The sequence below is a fragment of the Eulemur rufifrons genome, chromosome 3 (assembly GCF_041146395.1).
Source record: "Eulemur rufifrons isolate Redbay chromosome 3, OSU_ERuf_1, whole genome shotgun sequence".
NCBI classification, from domain to species: domain Eukaryota; kingdom Metazoa; phylum Chordata; class Mammalia; order Primates; family Lemuridae; genus Eulemur; species Eulemur rufifrons.
In genome coordinates, this window is record NC_090985.1 from 64,492,317 (window position 1) to 64,511,666 (window position 19,350).

At 38.4% G+C, this 19,350-nt stretch overlaps 1 protein-coding gene across 1 annotated transcript in view; it reads left to right on the plus strand.

The window, feature by feature from the left end:
• The first annotated feature begins 1,936 nt into the window (after positions 1-1,936).
• VIRMA (vir like m6A methyltransferase associated) overlaps positions 1,937-19,350 on the plus strand; it is a 66,225-nt gene continuing 48,811 nt past the window's right edge. Inside the window, exons 1-5 of the mRNA XM_069465482.1 lie at positions 1,937-2,019; positions 9,492-9,607; positions 15,375-15,461; positions 16,561-16,609; positions 18,481-18,649. Coding sequence (XP_069321583.1) covers positions 1,957-2,019; positions 9,492-9,607; positions 15,375-15,461; positions 16,561-16,609; positions 18,481-18,649 — 484 coding nt within the window. The 5' untranslated portion in view covers positions 1,937-1,956. The remainder of the gene's footprint in view (positions 2,020-9,491; positions 9,608-15,374; positions 15,462-16,560; positions 16,610-18,480; positions 18,650-19,350) is intronic.

Sequence of the window (19,350 nt, forward strand, 5' to 3'; positions counted from 1 at the left end):
CTGGGCGCGATGGCTTACGCTTGTAATCCTAGCACTCTGGGAGGCCGAGGCGGGTGGATTGCTCGAGGTCAGGAGTTCGAGACCAGCCTGAGCAAGAGCGAGACCCCCGTCTCTACTAAAAAAATAGAAAGAAATGATCTGTACAGCTAAAAATATATAGAAAAAATTAGCTGGGCATGGTGGCACATGCCTGTAGTCCCAGCTACTCGGGAGCCTGAGGCAGAAGGATTGCTTGAGACCAGGAGTTTGAGGTAGCTGTGAGCTGGGCTGACGCCATGGCACTCTAGCCTGGGCAACAGAGTGAGACTCTGTCTCAAAAAAAAAAAAAAACAAAGAAAAAGAAACAGCAATAATGAAATCACTACATGATATTTTTACAGTTAAAGCAGAGTTCAGGGGAAAATTGATAGACATAGAGTAATAAGAAATATGAATATAAACAAAGCATCAACTGTAGAAATTAGAAAGGGAATGGCATATAAGCCTAAAGATAGCAGAAGAAAGGAATCAGTAAATGCAAAAGCAGAAACTGAAGAATTAGAAAATTAAAAGAAGCTGGAAATAATAAATGTCAATGCAAGAACTGGTTCTACTGGAACACAAATAATAAATGGGATAAATTATTGGTTAACAGAGGCAACTGAATAGCTGAGAAAATAGGTGGGAGATTTACTTTAACAAATATTATTAAATATTTCAGATATATAGAAAGATACGAAGGATAATGGAAGAGACACCTGTTAAACCGCCACCAACCTAAAGAGTAAAACACTATGAAGGCATTTGAAGTCCCTTTGTTCTTTTCCATTACAACTCCCTCCATCCAGCTCACCACTATCTTGAAAGTTTAGTTTTTAATACTTCCAATGCATTTCTTCATAATTTTATTACATATGACCCTAAAATTTTATATTATTTTGCATTTTATGAACTATATAAATGCTAATTTACACTACACACTTTTCAACTTGTATTTGCCTATCCATGTTTTTTAGATTGTCCATGCTAGTAGATGTAGCACTAGTTCATGCTTTCTACCTGCTATATACTATTATATAAATACGCCACCGTTTACTTACTACTTCTGTTAATGGCAATTAAGCTTCCTGCTCTTTTGGAACTATAAAGTGTGCTATCAACATTTTTGTATCTATAGGTATTTCTTTGGGCACGTGCGCAACAATTTTCCTAGAAAAAGGATAGGCACACGTAATTTTACTATTTCCTAACTGCTCTCCCAAGGGTTTCTGCCAGTTAATACTACCAAACCAGCTGTGTTAGTTCCAGTTGTTCCAATGTTCATCAACACCCGATAGGGAGGCCTACTTTTCACTCTACCTCCTTTTTATAGTTCATGGCATTTCACCTTATACAAGTCCTTGAATTTTATTTTAATTAATCCTCACAATCATCCTGTGGGATAAGTACTACTCTTCACATTTTACATACAAGAAAACAAAGAATCTCTTCGTTTGCTGAGACGACAGTTTCTTTTCTTCTTTTTAAAACGTCTTACTTTGCAATCTCGGTCACTGCATCTTTGTGCTCCCAGTGCTGGAAAAGCCGCTTTTTTGAAGGTGTACGGGGCCGGTAGCCAGAGGTGCCAGCCTTCCCTCCCCTTCCTCCACCTTCACAGCCAGCTCTGTGCGCCACCACCCGTAGGCCGTCGTGGGCCTGCAACGCGGTAGAACAACAGGTTTGGCCCACTGAAGACTCCGTAGTCCTCTCCTATCTTCCCTCCACCCCTCCGCGCTTTCCGAGGGCGCCCTTCGCCGCGCTGGAGAAGGTGGGGCCGGCGACTTCGCTCAGCAAGGTGCGTTGCGATAGGCTGAGGCTTGCGGTGCTAGCGCCCTGGCTGCCGGAAGTGCTGCGGTATTCTCCCTCTCCTGAGCCGCTGTCGCAGAGGTTGGAGCGCTGCCCCGGAAGTCCTCCCCCCGTTCCACGCCCGCGGCAAACATGGCGGTGGACTCGGCGATGGAACTGCTATTTTTAGATACTTTTAAACACCCGAGCGCTGAGGTAAGACTTGGCGAATTGATTCCGACCCTATTTCTCGACTTGGGGACCCTTACAAAATCGCTAGGCGTTCTGGACTTTTCTTTATGCCGATTGCCGTTCTAATTCCTCACATACACACATCTCCTCCCCTAAACGGTGAGATCACCGTGTCGGAGGAAGGACGGCAACAGCCCCTTCATTTCGCTGCTTAACTTGGGCCCCCAGCGTCTTTGGTCGAGTTGGTTGCTCTGTTTGCATTGCTTTTTAATTTTTTTCAAAAATATTTTTTCTGTCAGCTTTGGGCCTTGAAAAGGATCATGGTTCTCAGGTTTACCTCAGGTGGCGTTTGGGAGGGGTCTTGGGTAGTTTGTGTTTGACAGCAGTGCAGGGGTCTGAGCAGCTCACGCTGGCTTCGCGGTTTTCGAGTCACGATGTTTCTAAACCCTTCTTTGGGCTCTTTTCTAACGGGAGTTATGTTGCCCAGTTGTGACCGTCATCCGGTTTAGGATTGCGGCGCTCTCCAGTTTGTCTTGAAACTTTAATACTTAATCTCTTGGAAAGATTTCCCACGTTGGGACATGAGCTGCTTTCGCGGAAAGCTTTTGCATGGCGAATACTTCTGAACAGAGGAGAATTGAGAGAATTATAGTCATCTTGTCGTCAGAAAGCAGATAATTGTTTTGAGGGGCCGGGGTCAGGTGTTGTGGAGTAATCTTTCTGTACCAAATTACTTGAACGCCCCTGAACGTATGATTGGCCCTGCCATATATAAATTAAATATGGCTAGTTAATTAAAGGTTCCCCAGAGTCGATCAAAAATGAACCTTAACGAAGGCCACAGAAAAACTGAAGCAAAAAAAGGACAAACTTCGTCTTTCTCCTAGTGTAAACTGAATTTAGAAAACTATTGTTCAGAGACTATTTCTTTTATTTTTATCAAGAGTGTGTTCTAGTCCGGGCGCGGTGGCTCACGCCTGTAATCCCAGCACTTTGTGAGGCCGAGGCGGGAGGATGGCTTGAGGTCAGGAGTTCGAGACCAGCCTGAGCAAGAGCGAGACCCCATCTCTACTTAAAAAAAAAAAAAAAAAAAAAAAGAAATGATCTGGACAGCTAAAAATATGTATAGAAAAAAATTAGCCGGGCATGGTGGCGCATGCCTGCGGTCCCAGCTACTCGGGAGGCTGAGGCAGAAGGATCACTTGAGCCCAGGAGTTTGAGGTTGCTGTGAGCTAGGCTGACGCCAGGGCACTGTAGCCCGGGCAACAGAGTGAGACTCTGTCTCAAAAAAAAAAAAAAAAAAAGTGTGTTCTAGCATCAGGCTTCATGAGGATATGTAGAATGTCTCTTGCTTTCAGCTGTATCTCCAGTGCCGTTGGGCAGTATTTAGCAAAATGTAGGTGCTCAATAAGTATATGAATGAAAAATGTTTTTTGTCTTAGGAGATAATGATCATAGTGGGTAGTGGTTGTATCTTAATGCTTTACTTGGCAAAATAAAAATTGACAGCCTTGATCTTCTAATTTAAAGGATGGTCTGTAAAAGACAAAAATTGGAGAACTTTGGCATTTCTATGGACAATGCATTAAGTATGGTCTCACATTTCATGTGAGTCAGTTAGCCCTGTTTGTTCAATTACTATAATTCCAGTGAGGCTTTAGAAAACTCACAATGGGGGCAGTAGTTGGATCAGAACAAAACATACCATGTGTATAGAAATAGAGAACAGTCAAAAATGAAAGAAAGAAGGATATGATGAATTAGTTTAGTACTATTCTAGTTTAGAAAATTGGCATTCATTTGTTTATCATATATTTAATCTATTATTCCTTTATTCATTCTTAGACAAACATTGAGGACCATGAGAAGATAGGGCAGGTAGTAAATACCTTCCTCTGGAGGTGATTGGGTAAGGCTTAGTAGAGATCACATTTGAGCTGAGTCTTGAAGGACATGAGTGAATTGATTTCCTTTCTCTGTCTCTCTCCCAAATCCTGTTATAATCAGTATTTTGTATTTTGTAGCTGTGATTACCAGGTATCTTTATATTAATATTTTCCAAATCCTCTACTTAATATTATGCTTAAATGTGTACACCCACCACCTACATTAGTGTTCCAATACCATAATACCGTTTTGTGTTTTATCACCTATCAATATGTTGTGCATCTTTATAAATCAAGAAATACATATGTATAACAGTTTAAAAGTAAGCTTCATTTATAAAAATTTTCTTTCTTTCTTTCTTTTTTTTTTTTTCCTACTAGGTAAGACATGTATGAGGTACAAAGTCAAAAGGTACAAAAGGGTATACGGTAAAAAGTAAGTCTTTTGGCCGGGCACAGTGGCTCATGCCTGTAATCCTGACACTCTGGGAGGCCAAGGTGGGAGGATTGCTTGAGGTCAGGAATTTAAGACCAGCCTGAGCAAAAGCCCTGTCTCTACAAAAAGTAGAAAATTAGCAGGTGTGGTGATGTGTACTTGTACTCTCAACTACTTGGGATGCTGAGGCAGGAGGATCACTTGAGCCCAGGAGTTTGAGGTTGCATTGAGCTATGATGATGCCACTGCACTCCAGCCTGGGTGACTGAGTGAGACTCTGTCTCAAAAAAAAAAAAAAAATCTCCCATCCCTGTCCCCTAGCGATCCTGTTTCTCTCCTTAGATATTCTATACAATATAATAAATTCTTATATGTTTAGATTTCTGACTTTACAAACAGTGATATAATATTCTTTAAGATAAATTATACATTTTTAGTTATCCGTTTATTACTTTCCAGGTGAAATGCTGGGTTTAAAATACTGTCTTATGGAAGTGGTTGATGCTAGAAGGTCCTTTCTTTTTAGAGGTCATTTTAGAGCTTCTTTTAGGAAACCTACTTGGAACTCATCTGCAGAAGTGATAATGGAAGGGGTAGGAATAGATGTGATAGCTAAGGGAGCAGGTAGAAAGAGACGGTAGTTGCAGGGATAGTAGACTGAGGGGAGACAGCTACACTGTAACCTTTAAACACTCCTTCCGCAGGTAAATGTGGCTTAGAATTGTGGAATCTGACCAGTCTGTTCTTCACGTTCCTGTTACTTTCCTGATCATAAGCACTTCCATGATATCTCATTGCCAACCTTTCTTCCTAAGCTTTATTTTTAACTCTCTGAAAACACAATTTAATAAGCTTTTAAGTGCTTATGAAAAGCCCTTCATTTATTAAATGAATATACTAGGCATATGAATATACAGTAAACTGAGGCTTGGTTGTTGTCTTCTTGAAGCACATACACTAATGAGAGAGAGAAATGAGGCCGTTGCAATTCAGTTAAATAAAGGACTTTGTTTATACAAGGGAGAGGTACCTGTCTAGACTTGATCTGGTTCAGCTTTCAAGAGAAAATTGACATCTAAAAGGGAGTTGGGACAGAGGGGTGTGAGGGAGTTCTAAGCAGAGAGAGCAGCGTGAATGACGGCATGAAAATGAGAAAAAGCATGGTGTATTAGGGATAGAAGTTTGGAGTGAAAAAGAGGCCAACCTTACTTATAAGACCTAGGAATTTGGCTTGACAGCAGTAAGAAGCAAGAAGTAATGCGTTCATATTCTACAAAGAGCACACTGCAACGGGAGAATTGGTTGAAGGGGGGGGCAAGAAAGAAGCACAGAACCAGTTAGGATCTATTTACTGTAATCCAGATTAGAGCAGTGTAGTATATAGCACTAAAGGAGCAACAGCAGAAATGGAGGGAAATATACAGATTTGAGAGCTATTTAGGGTTTTAATCAATAGCACTTGGTATTTGAATGGATGGATGATTTATTTTTTATTTAATTTAATTTTTTTTCTTTTTTTTTGAGACAGAGTCTCAGTCTGTTGCCTGGGCTAGAGTGCTGCTAGCTTACAGCAGCCTCAAACTCCTGGGCTCAAGTGATCCTCCTGCCTCAGCCTCCTGAGTAGCTGGGACTACAGGTGCATGCCACCACGCCCAGCTAAATTTTTTCTGTTTTTAGTAGAGACAGGGTCTCACTCTTGCTCAGGCTGGTCTCGAACTCCTGACCTCGAGCGATCCACCTGCCTCGGCCTCCCAGAGTGCTAGGATTACAGGCGTGAGCCACCGCGCCCGGCCTCCACTGATTCTTATTTTCCTTGAAGACTTACTTAGCTTAGGTGCTACTTCTTTTGGGAAACCTTTCTTGGCATCCTTCTTCCTCCACAAATGTTTCCCCACAATCTGAGTTAGCTAAGTGCCCCTCTGAATTTTCGTAGCATCCTGTGTGAATCTGTATTGTGGCAATTTATCTATTTGTCTACCACAGTATATTGTCTGTTCCCTTTTTTTTTTTTTTTGAGACAGAGTTTCACTCTGTTGCCCTGAGTGGAGTGCTATGGCTTCAGCCTAACTCACAGCAACCTCAAACTCTTCGGTTCAAGTGATCCTCCTGCCTCAGCCTCTTGAGTAGCTGGGACTACAGGCGCACACCATGACACCTGGCAAATTTTTCTATTTTTAGTAGAGATGGGGTCTCACTCTTGCTCAGGCTGGTCTCGAACTCCTGAGCTCAAGCAATCCTCCCGCCTCAGCATCCCAGAGTACTAGGATTACAGGAGTGAGCCAATGTGCCCAGCCTTAGATTGTTCCTTAATAGCAGAGATTATGTCTTGTCTTCATATCCTCAGAACCTACCGTATCTTGGAATATAGTAGACATTTAATAAATGCTTGGAAATAAGTATTTAATAAAAATGGTAGCAACTAATACAGAAACTCTTTTACTTAAAAACAAAATAGATTTTGAAAGGCTCTAAATCCTTAAATTCATTTTTTAGGTCCATATGTTATAGTCTACTACTAATGCCATTCATTAGTAGAGGCCAGGTTACAGGAGGATAGAGTTGATAAACTTTTGTTCTAAGCTTCCTTTGTACATATAAATGAGACTTTAGGTTGAGCACAGTGCCTCTCAGCACTTTGGGAGGACAGGTAGGAGGATCCGTTGAGACCAGGAGCTAGAGACCAGCCTGGGCAATATAGCAAGACCCAGTCTCTACAAAAAAGTTGTTTTAAAATTAGTTGGGCATGGTGGTGCACACTTGTAATCTCAGCTACTGGGGAGGCTGAAGCAGGAGGATTCCTTGAGCCCAGGAGTTTGAGGCTGCAGTGAGCTAGGATCGCACCACTGTACTCTAGTGTGGGTGACAGAGTGAGACCCTGTATTTATAAAAATATAAATAAATAAATGAGAATTTATTACTATGTGAACAAAGGAACTTCTATATAGTAAGCTTTTTAAATAAAAGAGCTTATTACTAGCAGGAACTATAGCACCAAAGTTGAGGCAAAATGCTTATTTCTCTTATGCTTATATAAAGTTTATATAAATCTGTGGTACAGCCTGGGCAACATAGCAAGACCCCACCTCTACAAAAAATAAAAAAATTAGCTGGATGTGGTGATGTAGGCTTGGATGACAGAGCGAGACCCTGCCCTTAAAAAAAAAAATCTGTGGTATTTGTTGAATACCTAAGGCATATTTGTAATAATTGGGATACAAGTTCAGCTGTTGTAACAAAAGCCAAAGTAACAGTGGATTTAGCTAACATAAAATTTTGTGTTTCAGTAATCTGGTTGAAAATAATCTAGGGCTAATATGGAAGATCTGTAATGTCAGGAACCCAGGCTTCTCTGTGTTGTTCCTCTGCCAACCTTAGAGTGTCACCTGTGTCGTACACAGTAGCTCACTATAATATCATGTTTTAAAGACAGAGTATTGGAAGAAAAGGTGGAAGAAAGGTCTAAAAGTCTGAATCTTCCCTTTAAGGGCACGACCCAGAGGTGCCTACATCATTTCTATTTACATACCATTGATCAGAATTTAGTAATCATGTGTTCATACTGGCTTCCAGAAGTCTGGTAAATAGTCTTTACTTGTGCCCAGCTAAAACTTCTCTAGAAGAAGAGGAAAACGGATATTGTACAACAGCTAGCAGTCAGCCTCACTTCGCATGCATCCTGTTTGTTTTATATCTTTGAGAGTTTAAAGTACATTTGAACAGTAAACATATTTTGGGATTTCTATACCCCTATATTATAATCTCCAAGTTTAAAATGCAAAATTAGGAAGTCATCCTCTGTTGCATTTCTGGAAAGACTACCTTCAACATGTTCTTTTGGTATATTGATATGCATGATATTCTTTGCAACTTGAGGAAGAGACTGTCTTTCTAGGTACAAATAATGTAAACCATTCTTCTTGTGATGAACTTTGACCACTAGGTGGTGACAGTTGACTGAACTGCTAGGAAAAGTTGATGTAAAATAGTCCAAAAATAATGTGAAATTTCATTTTTTATTAATGAAAACAAGACTTATGTTTGTCTAATTCTGTGTCAAATGATACATACAGATAAGTATATATTAAACATAATTTGTGCTACCCATTTTTTTTATTATGATAAACTCTTTGTGGATTTTTTTTTTTTAATTGCAGTAGGGGTTTACCTTGACCATTCAGTGTCTGAATGACTTCCCTAATCCCTTGATATTAGTTCATATGTAAGTTTAGCAAAGTAAACTGGTCTAAGTACATATCTACAGTCTCTTGTCTGTAATTTAGAAATTCAAAAATGGTGGAAAAATCTGCACTGAGTTCAGTTGGCTATGTAGTCTGATCTATGCTGATATGATGCTCGTTATATTCTAAATAATAGTGTGAATGTTGATACATGTGGCTGCAGAAATATTAACGTTTTGGCCGGGCGCGGTGGCTCACGCCTGTAATCCTAGCACTCTGGGAGGCCGAGGTGGGCGGATCGTTTGAGCTCAGGAGTTCGAGACCAGCCTGAGCAAGAGCGAGACCCCATCTCTACTAAAAATAGAAAGAAATTACATGGACAGCTAAAAATATATATAGAAAAAATTAGCCGGGCATGGTGGTGCATGCCTGTAGTCCCAGCTACTCGGGAGGCTGAGACAGGAGGATTGCTTGAGCTCAGGAGTTTGAGGTTGCTGTGAGCTAGGCTGACGCCACGGCACTCACTCTAGCCTGGACAACAGAGTGAGACTCTGTCTCAAAAAAAAAAAAAAAAAAAAAAAGAAATATTAACGTTTTGATTACAAGGTACTACCCTAGAAGCGAAGCCACTGAGGTCTTAAGTATTATAATATGCAGTATTTGTATCATATTACCTTTCTGGAAATCCAAAAAGTCAGGATTCTGAAAGGCTTTTGGCTCCAGAGGTTTCAGAGTGGGTCTGTATTGGTCTAAGGGAAGTAAATACACTACAGAAAATGTTACACAAATTGGGAGACTTAAGTAGGTGCTTTTTATCATCAGCTATTTTTAAAAAATGATTCATACAGCATTATAAATAATATATTTAATGATACAAAGTTTATTTTAAGGTTATTTGTGATATTCTGAATGAGAAAATTATATAGAAGATGAGTAAATTTTGAATAGAGAAACTTATTTACTTACATATGTTCCCCCTTCCCCCTCTTTTTAAAGCAAAGTTCTCATATAGATGTTGTTCGTTTTCCTTGTGTGGTTTATATCAATGAAGTCCGAGTCATACCCCCAGGAGTAAGAGCCCATAGCAGCCTGCCTGACAATAGAGCATATGGGTAAGTAAACTCTCTTTTTGAAAGTGTTTTTTGACTAAAGATTGTCTTAGAAACGTATTTTTAAATGCAAAAATTTAAGGTAATATTTTGTAAGTAATAAAGTCCTGAAACTTTCTTCAGTTATGGTTATGCTGCATTGTGATTAACTCTAGATTTCCTATATAACGCATATGTCATCTTAAACTTGAAAAGAATAATTATTTCACCTAAGTACTGGGTAAGATTTTCTTTAATCATTATTTTTTTTAAAGTTGGTGGATGCCAGGCACGGTGGCTCATACCTGTAATCCCAGTGCTTTCGAAGGCTGAGATAGGAGGATCATTTGAGGCCAGGAGTTTGAGACCAGTGTGGGCAACATAACCAGACCCATGTCTTTACAAAAAATAAAAAAATTAGCTGGATGTGGTGGTGTGTACCCATAGTCCCAGCTACTCAGGAGGTCAGGAGGCTGAGGTGGGATGATCTCTTGAGCCTAGGAGTTCAAGGTAGCAGGGAACTGTGATTGTACCACTGCAGTTCCAGCCTGGATGACAGTGAGGCTCTGTCTCTAGATGAATGAATGAATAAATGAGTGAGTGAATCAATGTATGTTGGCGGAAATAGGTTTACATTTTCCAAAATATTCTGGGGTGACATAATCAAATAGATGAAGTTTTTTTTTTTTGTTTTGTTTTTTGAGACAGAGTCTCACCCTGTTGCCTGGGCTAGAGTGCCATGGCTTCAGCCTAGCTCACAGCAACCTCCAACTCCTGGGCTCAAGCAATCCTTTTGCCTCAGCGTCCCAAGTAGCTGGGACTACAGGCATGCGCCACCATGCCCAGCTAATTTTTTCTATATATTTTTAGTTGTCCAGCTAATTTCTTTCTATTTTGGGTCTCGCTCTTGCTCAGGCTGGTCTCGAACTCCTGAACTCAATTGATCCTCCCGCCCTGGCCTCCCAGAGTGCTAGGATTATAGGCATGAGCCACGGTGCCCAGCCTAGATGAAGTATTTTTAACCTGACTTTTCTCTTGAAAATAAGCAAGATAAAGTTTGAATATTAAGAAATTTATTTTTTATTACATTATTGCATTTCTTATTATATGATTTTATGGTATCAGTTTTTATGACTTGGTGATCTTCTTAGCCTGATATGTCTTTTTATTTTGTAGCTTCAAGTTAGCCAATAGCTGTAACTAGCAAGTAATTATTTGATGCTTTCTCTTTCTAATTTACTGTGAGTAGTAAGATGTAAAATCTAGTCCCTGACATGGGGTTATAGATAGCTTTAACTACTGACATAAAATAGAGAAATTTGATCTTTGTTGTAACATGAAAATCATTATCTTCTGATTTTAATTATAAGGTTGGATATATAAGCCAAATTTTGGCTGTGGAAACATGAATATATATCATAAATATATTAAATCTAGTATTGTATATTAGCTAAATGTATAATAAATATTAATATATCTTACATGAGTTTTTAGCTTATAGCCTTGGTATTAGTTTTATGTATCAATATCACATTTCATTATAGACATGCTGTGGATAACTCAATTTCTAAAAGAGTTAAACTAGTTAAATCATGGTCAAGTGTTATGGGACAGATTCAAAGTTAAGGGCTCATTTCTTCATTATTGTGAAAAATAGTTTGTTAATTGTAGAAATAGATATAAAATCTCCACCATTCAAAAATTAAAAGATTCAAAATAAAACAGTAAGATGTTTAATTAATGTTTGTAATGAAGGATCATTATAATTGACTTCATATCTTTGATCCATGTTTAAGAAAATTAAAACTCATGTTTTCCTATACATTTCTTTCTTTACCTATAAAGGGAGATGTATATAGAATTGTAAAGATGGGGTATCGATAATATATCTGACAGTCTTCTCTATTTGTGCTGCTTTTGGTCAAGCAAGACCTATTAGTTATCTGTTTTTCTATAACAAATAATAGTCTAAAACTAAACATTTATTATTTCAAATTGTTTCTGAGGATCAGGAATCTAGGAGTGGCTTAGCTGGCTTAGGTTCTCTCATGAGATTGTAGTCAAAATACAGGCTGGGGCTGGAGAATTTGCTTGGTAGCTCACTCAAGTGGCTCCTGGTAGGAGGTTTCAGTTCCTTGCTAGGAGATCCACACCATGGGCTTGCTCCAGAGTGAGTGATCCAGGAGTGATAGAGAGCATGCCCAAGAAGGAAGCCACAGTCAGTGTGTTTTATAACTTAATATCAGAAGTGACATTATCACCTTTACTGTATTCTATTGGTTACATATTCTGCTGGTACAGTATGGGAGGGAACTACACAGGGTGTGAATGCTAGGAAGCTAAAGGAGTCATTGGGGGCCATCTTGGAGGCTGGCTACCACAGCAGGCAAACTGGATCTCTGCCATTAGTTGCAATGAGTAGGAGTATTGGTTTCATTTTCCCTCTCATCCCTTTTCCTTTTCTTAGCTAGGGATGAGTGGCTCTTTGTGTTTTAGTAACTCCAAATATAAAAGTATCAGAAACAGCTTTATACATGATTAATACGTTACAGAACAGTGAAATAAAGTATTAACACAACAAAACAAATCCAAGTCAGGAAGACTGGAATCTCAAGGTTGAAAGTAATGTTAGAGATCAAATGATATTTGGGAGCATACTTTACAATAGTGTCTTTTCTCTTTATAAAATTCAGAAATGCGTAGGTAAAGTTAAAATCCCTATAATTTCTCTATTCCAAGACAATCTTAACATTTGGTATTTTGTGGTTTTTAATGTGTGTGCATGTTTATGTATGTATGTGTGTACATATATTATGTTGTTTTTTTACATGTGGTAAATATGTGAGGGTAGGTTTTTTTTTTTTATAGTCACCAAGTTGTGAGATAAAAGTCTAATGTAGTCAGATTACCCTGGATTCTTTAAATCACTTTTCAGTGACTAGGACCTGAGCCTATAGTGGGTCAGAAGTAAAGAGTTTACATTTTAGCTCTTTTCTCTTTTCTTGAGATTTGAGAGTCCAGGGTCTAGTTTGAAGAGGAAGGGCAAGATGGAGAGACTAGAGTTGTTGGGCATATATGGTTGAATTCGGGTAAGGTAAATGTATGTTGTTACTCTGACCCTACTGTATATTGTTCTGTGTATTCCTTTATTTCATTTAATAATGTGTCAGGAATACTTTCATATTATTTAATGTTATCCGAATTTATGATTTCTAATAGCTACATAGTCTAAGGAATTGAATGTGCTGTAATTTATTTGATTAGTCTTTTTTGTGGGGACCATTAGATGGTTTTGTTTTGTTTTTTTTGAGACAGGGTCCCCCTCTGTTGCCCAGTCTGGAGTGCAGTGGCGTCATCATAGCTCACTGCAACCTCCTGCCTCAGCCTCCTGAGTAGCTGGGACCACAGGCACACACCACCAAGCCTAGCTAACTTTTCTATTTTTTGTAGAGTTGGGATCTCTTGCTGTGTTGCTCAGGTGGTCTCAAATTCCTGTGCTCAAATGATCTTCCTGCCACAGTATGGGGATTGCAGGCATGAGCCACCATACCTGACCCCTTAGATCGTTTTTAGTTTTCAAATTACAAGTAACAGTATATGATGAGTCTCCTCTTGAAAAAAATCCTTATTTGCATATTAGTGTTTCTGTGGAAACACTTCCTAGAAAAAAGTGGATCAAATGGGGTGTCTTGGTCCATTTTGTGTTACTATAATAGAATGCCACAAACTGGATGATTTATAAGGAAAAGCAATCTATTTCTCACATTTCTGGGGGCTGGGAAGTCCAATATCAAGGTGCCAGCGTTTGACAAGGGCCTTCTTGTTGTGTCTTCACATGGAGGAAGGCAGAAGGGCCAGAGGGAGCAAGAGAGCAAAAGGAGATTGAACTTGCTTTTTTATTAAATAACAAGCACACCCACGCTAACTAACCCACTATGGGATAACTAACCTACTACCCAGGTAACAACATCAATCCATTCACCTAATCACCTTTTATTAGGGCCTACCTCCCCATACTGTTGCATTGAGGATTAAGTTTCCAACATATGAACTTTGAGGGATACTTTCAAATCATAGCGTGACGTGAACATTTTTTCAGTCTCCTGAACTTTATTGCCACATTGCCTTTCAGAATGACTGTACCATTTGTACTTCTATCATGCATGAAGTGCATAAAGGAATCTCTTCGATAGTACTCTGGTCATGATGCTTTTTACCATTTGGGTTTTTATATGAACAAGAACAAAGAATGTGGTGTTTAAAGCCAAGATTTTAGTTGATCCTAAGGAATTTTGGCCAATGGTGCTATGATATGGTATCTTTTACATGAAGTGTATCAAAATTTCAGTCTAATGCAAATTAAATAGGCTTTAATCTTAACTATATAATCTATTTTAAAAAGACCAAAATATTTGTGTAAATTACTACTATAGAAATTTCAGGCTGGGCGCGGTGGCTCATGCCTGTAATCCTAGCATTCTGGGTGGCTGAGGCGGGAGGATTTTTGAGCTCAGGAGTTCGAGACCAGCCTGAGCAAGAGCGAGACCCCCGTCTCTACTAAAAATATAAAGAAATTATATGGACAGCTAATTTAAAATTTAAAAAAAAAAAAAAGAAATTTCAATTTAGGCTTTAAGTCACAATTTAGGGCTCTGATGCTAAGATTATGATTACAGCCTTGTGTTAATGTGGATTAAGTTGAAATCAAATTGCAATTATAATATAGAACTTGAGGCTGGGCATAGTGACGCATGCCTATAATCGCAGTGCTTTGGGAGGCCAAGGCAGGATTGTTTGAGCCTAGGAGTTCAGGACCAGCTTGGGAAACATCATGAGACCCTATCTCTATAAAAATTTTTTTTTAAAAATTAGCTGGACATGGTGGCACTTGCCTGTAGTCCTAGCTATTTGGGAGGCTGAGTCAGGAGGATCACTTGAGTTCAGAAGCTTGAGGTTGTAGTGAGCTATGATTGGGCCACTGTACCCTAGACTAGGCAACAGAGTGAGACCCTGTCTCAAAAAAACAACTTGAAGTTAGTTAACCCCTAATTCTTTTTGCTATAATGAAAGGGAGCAGTGATATAATTATACAATTAGATAGATATCACAACAATTAGTATTTGCCTTTAAAATAAATTAAAAATTTTAATTATTTAAGGTAGACACCATGTAGCAGATAAAAGATACTTGATTAAAATTTTATTTTCAGTAACAGTTGTCCAGTTGAGAATTGGATGTCAATAAAATTACATAAAATGTCATATTAAGGCTAGGTGCGATGGCTCATGCCTGTAATGCTAGCACTGTGGGAGGCCGAGGTGGGAGGATTGCTTGAGCTCAGGAGTTGGAGTCCAGCCTGAGCAAGAATGAGACCCCCATCTCTCCCAAAAAGAAAAAAAAATCAGCTGGGCATTGTGGTGTGTGCCTGTAGTCCCAGCTCCCTGGAAGGCTGAGGCAGAAGGATCTCTTACAGCCCAGGAGTTGGAGGTTGCAGTGTGCTACAATGACGCCACTACACTCTACCCAGGACGACAGAGTAAGACTCTGTCTCAACAACAACAACAACAACAAAAAAACCCCAAGGAAATTGAGCCCCCCTCCTCCCAACCCTCCACCCCTTCATTAAAAAAAAAGAAAAAAATATTCAATCTATGTTTTTGTTATTTAAATCTTAGGAATGTTATACTCTAATTCTAGAATTGCTCTTAACTTTGTACTTACTATATTTTTTGTCTTAATTTGGGAACTGATTATTACAAAGGCTGATATTTTGACTTTGTTTTATTCACAGGGAGACATCGCCACACACATTTCAATTAGACTTATTCTTCAACAATGTAAGCAAACCAAGTGCCCCAGTTTTCGATAGGTTGGGAAGGTACGTACCTGCTAGGTAATTTCACTAGTAACTTATGAGTTAGTAAGCAAAACATTTTTGTTCGTTAGCTAGAAGAAAAGGATGTATCTGCTGGAAGATCCAAGAATGCAGGGTTTAATTTTATCAAGGCAATATTAAAGAAATGTCAAACTCGTAAGAAGATGTTGAGTATATTTACAAAATAAAATTTTAAATGTATGAAACATTCCCCATCTTTTGTTTGGTTTTTACTCTTACATGTATTTCTTATGCATGTGATACTTTCACACAATTTAATAGTAACCATCTAATTTGGAAAAGATTGCTTTTTGATTCTTAAATAAAATTATATAAACACATCGTGAGCTAATATTTTATGTGTCTTTTATATCATACTACTTTGTAATTTAAAATTCCATAGTCACTTTTATAAATTGAGACTTTTGTTAATAGATACTCCCTTTGGGGATTATTTAATGCATATAAGGTGTTATTAAAACTGGTTGTGATATCTGCAAACAAATTGACCATTAAATGCATTTACTTAGAACTCATTTATAAAATAAAAAATTTTAAAGGTAGCTTAAATGTGGGAAAATTTCTATTTCTGTCAGAAATTAACAGTTTCTTAGACATCATTCTTTTATTGATTCTTCTGTCATTTATTATTAAATTATATTGGTAATTTAACCTTTTTAAATTAAGGGAAACCTAGAAAATTAGAAGCAGATAGTTTTTACTATTTTAGGGTGTTCTTATGTCAATAGCCACTTGATAAAAATAGGTGCTTTTCTTACATATTAGTTGTAGTCTGCATTTTTGTATAAATGTAATGCAATGGTTCTCTACTCTGGCTGTATATTAGAATTACCTGGGGTGCTTTTAACAAAATATTGATATCTGTACTCAACCCAAACCAATTCAGAATTTCAGGGATTGATTTATTCTTTTTCTTGATAACATTTTGGGGACAGTAAATTAAACCCAAACTTCATGGTTTATTCAATCAAAACAAAAACGTAGCATTTGATTACATTAAAATAGTTGGATCAAGAAAGACTTCATCATCTATGATGTTCAGTGTTTCAGCCTGTGTATTTATTCCCACTCTTTTTGGCAGCCTGGAATATGATGAGAATACTTCCATCATCTTTAGACCCAACTCAAAGGTAATTGTGGAAGTCAGTTTTCAACTTGTCATTGCTGTTTGTTCTCACTTCCATTCAAAGTTTGTGATCCAAATAAATTATTGATGCAGAATGTCAGTTTATTTGGTTTTAGTGCTGCAGGATGTCATCATTTCTTATCTGATTCCTCTTGTATCCAGAAGCTATTTTACGGTGGTGTAAAGACATTGTAATGTCGGCCGGGCGTGGTGGCTCACGCCTGTAATCCTAGCACTCTGGGAGGCCGAGGTGGGCGGATCGTTTGAGCTCAGGAGTTCGAGACCAGCCTGAGCAAGAGCGAGACCCCATCTCTACTAAAAATAGAAAGAAATTATATGGACAGCTAAAAATATATATAGAAAAAAAAAAAAATTAGCCGGGCATGGTGGCGCATGCCTGTAGTCCCAGCTACTCGGGAGGCTGAGACAGGAGGATCGCTTGAGCTCAGGAGTTTGAGGTTGCTGTGAGCTAGGCTGACGCCACGGCACTCACTCTAGCCTGGGCAACAGAGTGAGACTCTGTCTCAAAAAAAAAAAAAAAAAAAAAAAAAAAAAAAAAAAAAAGACATTGTAATGTCATTCTCTACCTATAAAGCTCTTTCTTCCCCTAGTTATATACTTGAATTAGGAAGAGACCAGCATTTGTGCTTTCCCTTCTTTTATTAAGGTGAGCAAATTCAGAAGTTGATAGGCAGATTGTTATTAGACATTACTGTACCTTAACTAAGATTTCTTTAAAAATACGTATTTCATATTTCTCCTTCCTTATCAAAAGCATGCCATTTTTCTTGATACAGCAATTGCCATTCTAGAAATAGCTAATGGAAGATCTAAAATGCAAAAATAATTATGATTTTGTATGGGACAGCAGTTTGCTGTTTGATTTTGGGGGTGGGCATGATTATTTAATCCTCTGCATCCTGTTTAGACTAAAAATTGTCATCGTTATCTATTTATCTTCCTCCCAAAGGGATTTCTGCCAAGAATCTATCAATTCTTGGGCATAGACTTTGAGCCTTTCTTCTGATCCCCAGTTTCCCTGTATAGTCTAGCAAGGAGAATATCAAATTCTCTCTTCCTTATTGTGCTTCCAGAAGAGGCCCCAATAACACTTACAACTTCATCTTTACCGAGTATGGTAGAATGTAATGAGAACCCAGAAGTCAGGGGCTTTGGTTTCTAGAGCAGGTTCTTCTTCAGACACCCTGATTTTTTTATTTATTAAAAGGTAACAATAATATTTGTTCTAACTATCATAGTTGTAAAGATCTAGCCATTAAGATAGATCAGCTTTGAAAAGCATAAAGTTATTTTTATTTTATGAGGAAATATTGAGGGTTAATGGCGTTGGCCAAGTCTTTGATATTTTTAGGAGAACGTTTCTTTGCAAAAACAATTTATTTAATGCCTTTGGGTTCCCTTTTTTAAGTACAATATGAGTACATAAAATATACCTGCATATATGATTTGGGCATATAAAAAGAATGCTATACAATTTTATGAACTTTGTCATTCTTGAGGCTGGGCACAATTTATACTTTTCTTCCCATCCTTGATCCCCAGTAGCTATTGAGGTTTAATTTATTAATTAGCAATAGCTCCCATTTAATTTTATTCTCATTTCTCTTCTCTTGGGTGGGAATCTGGTTAAACTTACAGGACTGGGGAGGTGTAGTCTTAGGACAGATTTAGTTATGGTAATCTTGGAGAACCATACAAAAGCTGTGCCTCTTGGTAAATTTCACCAATTTGACCTTTGCGTTTTCAGCATACTTTTAAAGATTTTAGTTGAGCCACAAACTATTTTGATACCAGTTTACTTCTGGCATATTAAAACATTAATTTGGAAGTTTTTTTTTTACCCCTGCAAACCAGGTGAATACTGATGGTCTGGTGCTAAGAGGCTGGTATAACTGTCTGACACTGGCAATATATGGATCAGTGGATAGAGTGATAAGTCATGACAGAGACTCACCACCACCACCACCTCCACCACCACCACCTCCCCAGCCACAGCCAAGTTTGAAAAGGAATCCAAAACATGGTGAGAATTTTAAATTTGCTTTCATCAGTGAAACTTATGTCTATTATATAAAAAAAAGGTAATTCAAAGATCTCACCTACCTTTTGAACTTTGCTTAAGACTTGACAAGATATCTGGCAGTCTCTTATTCTTTCCTATGAGAATTTCTTTTTATGTTGAAGTGTTTACAATTTCTTTTCTTTTTTTTTTTTTTGAGACAGAGTCCTGCTCCATCACCCTGGCTAGAGTGCTGTGGCGTCAGCCTAGCTCACAGCAACCTCAGACTCCTGGGCTCAGGCAATCCTCCTGCCTCAGCCTCCCGAGTAGCTGGGACTACAGGCATGCGCCACCATGCCTGGCTAATTTTTTCTATATATTTTTAGTTGTCCAGCTAATTTCTTTCTATTTTTAGTATAGACAGGGTCTTGCGTCTTGCTCAGGCTGGTCTCGAACTCCTGACCTTGAGCGATCCTCCCGCCTTGGCCTCCCAGAGTGCTAGGATTACAGGCGTGAGCCACCGTGCCTGGCTAAAATATGTTAATGATAATATAATCCAATAGCTATTCATGGTTTACTATCAAAATTATTTCTAAACTAATTGAAGAGTAGGCAGGAAGTTTGATATGTATTCCTGGAATGCTTATGTTAGTGGAAATTTTTTTTCAGGAATGCATTTCAGATTTTTAAGATGTATAAACCTTAACTAATGCAGATTTCTCCTA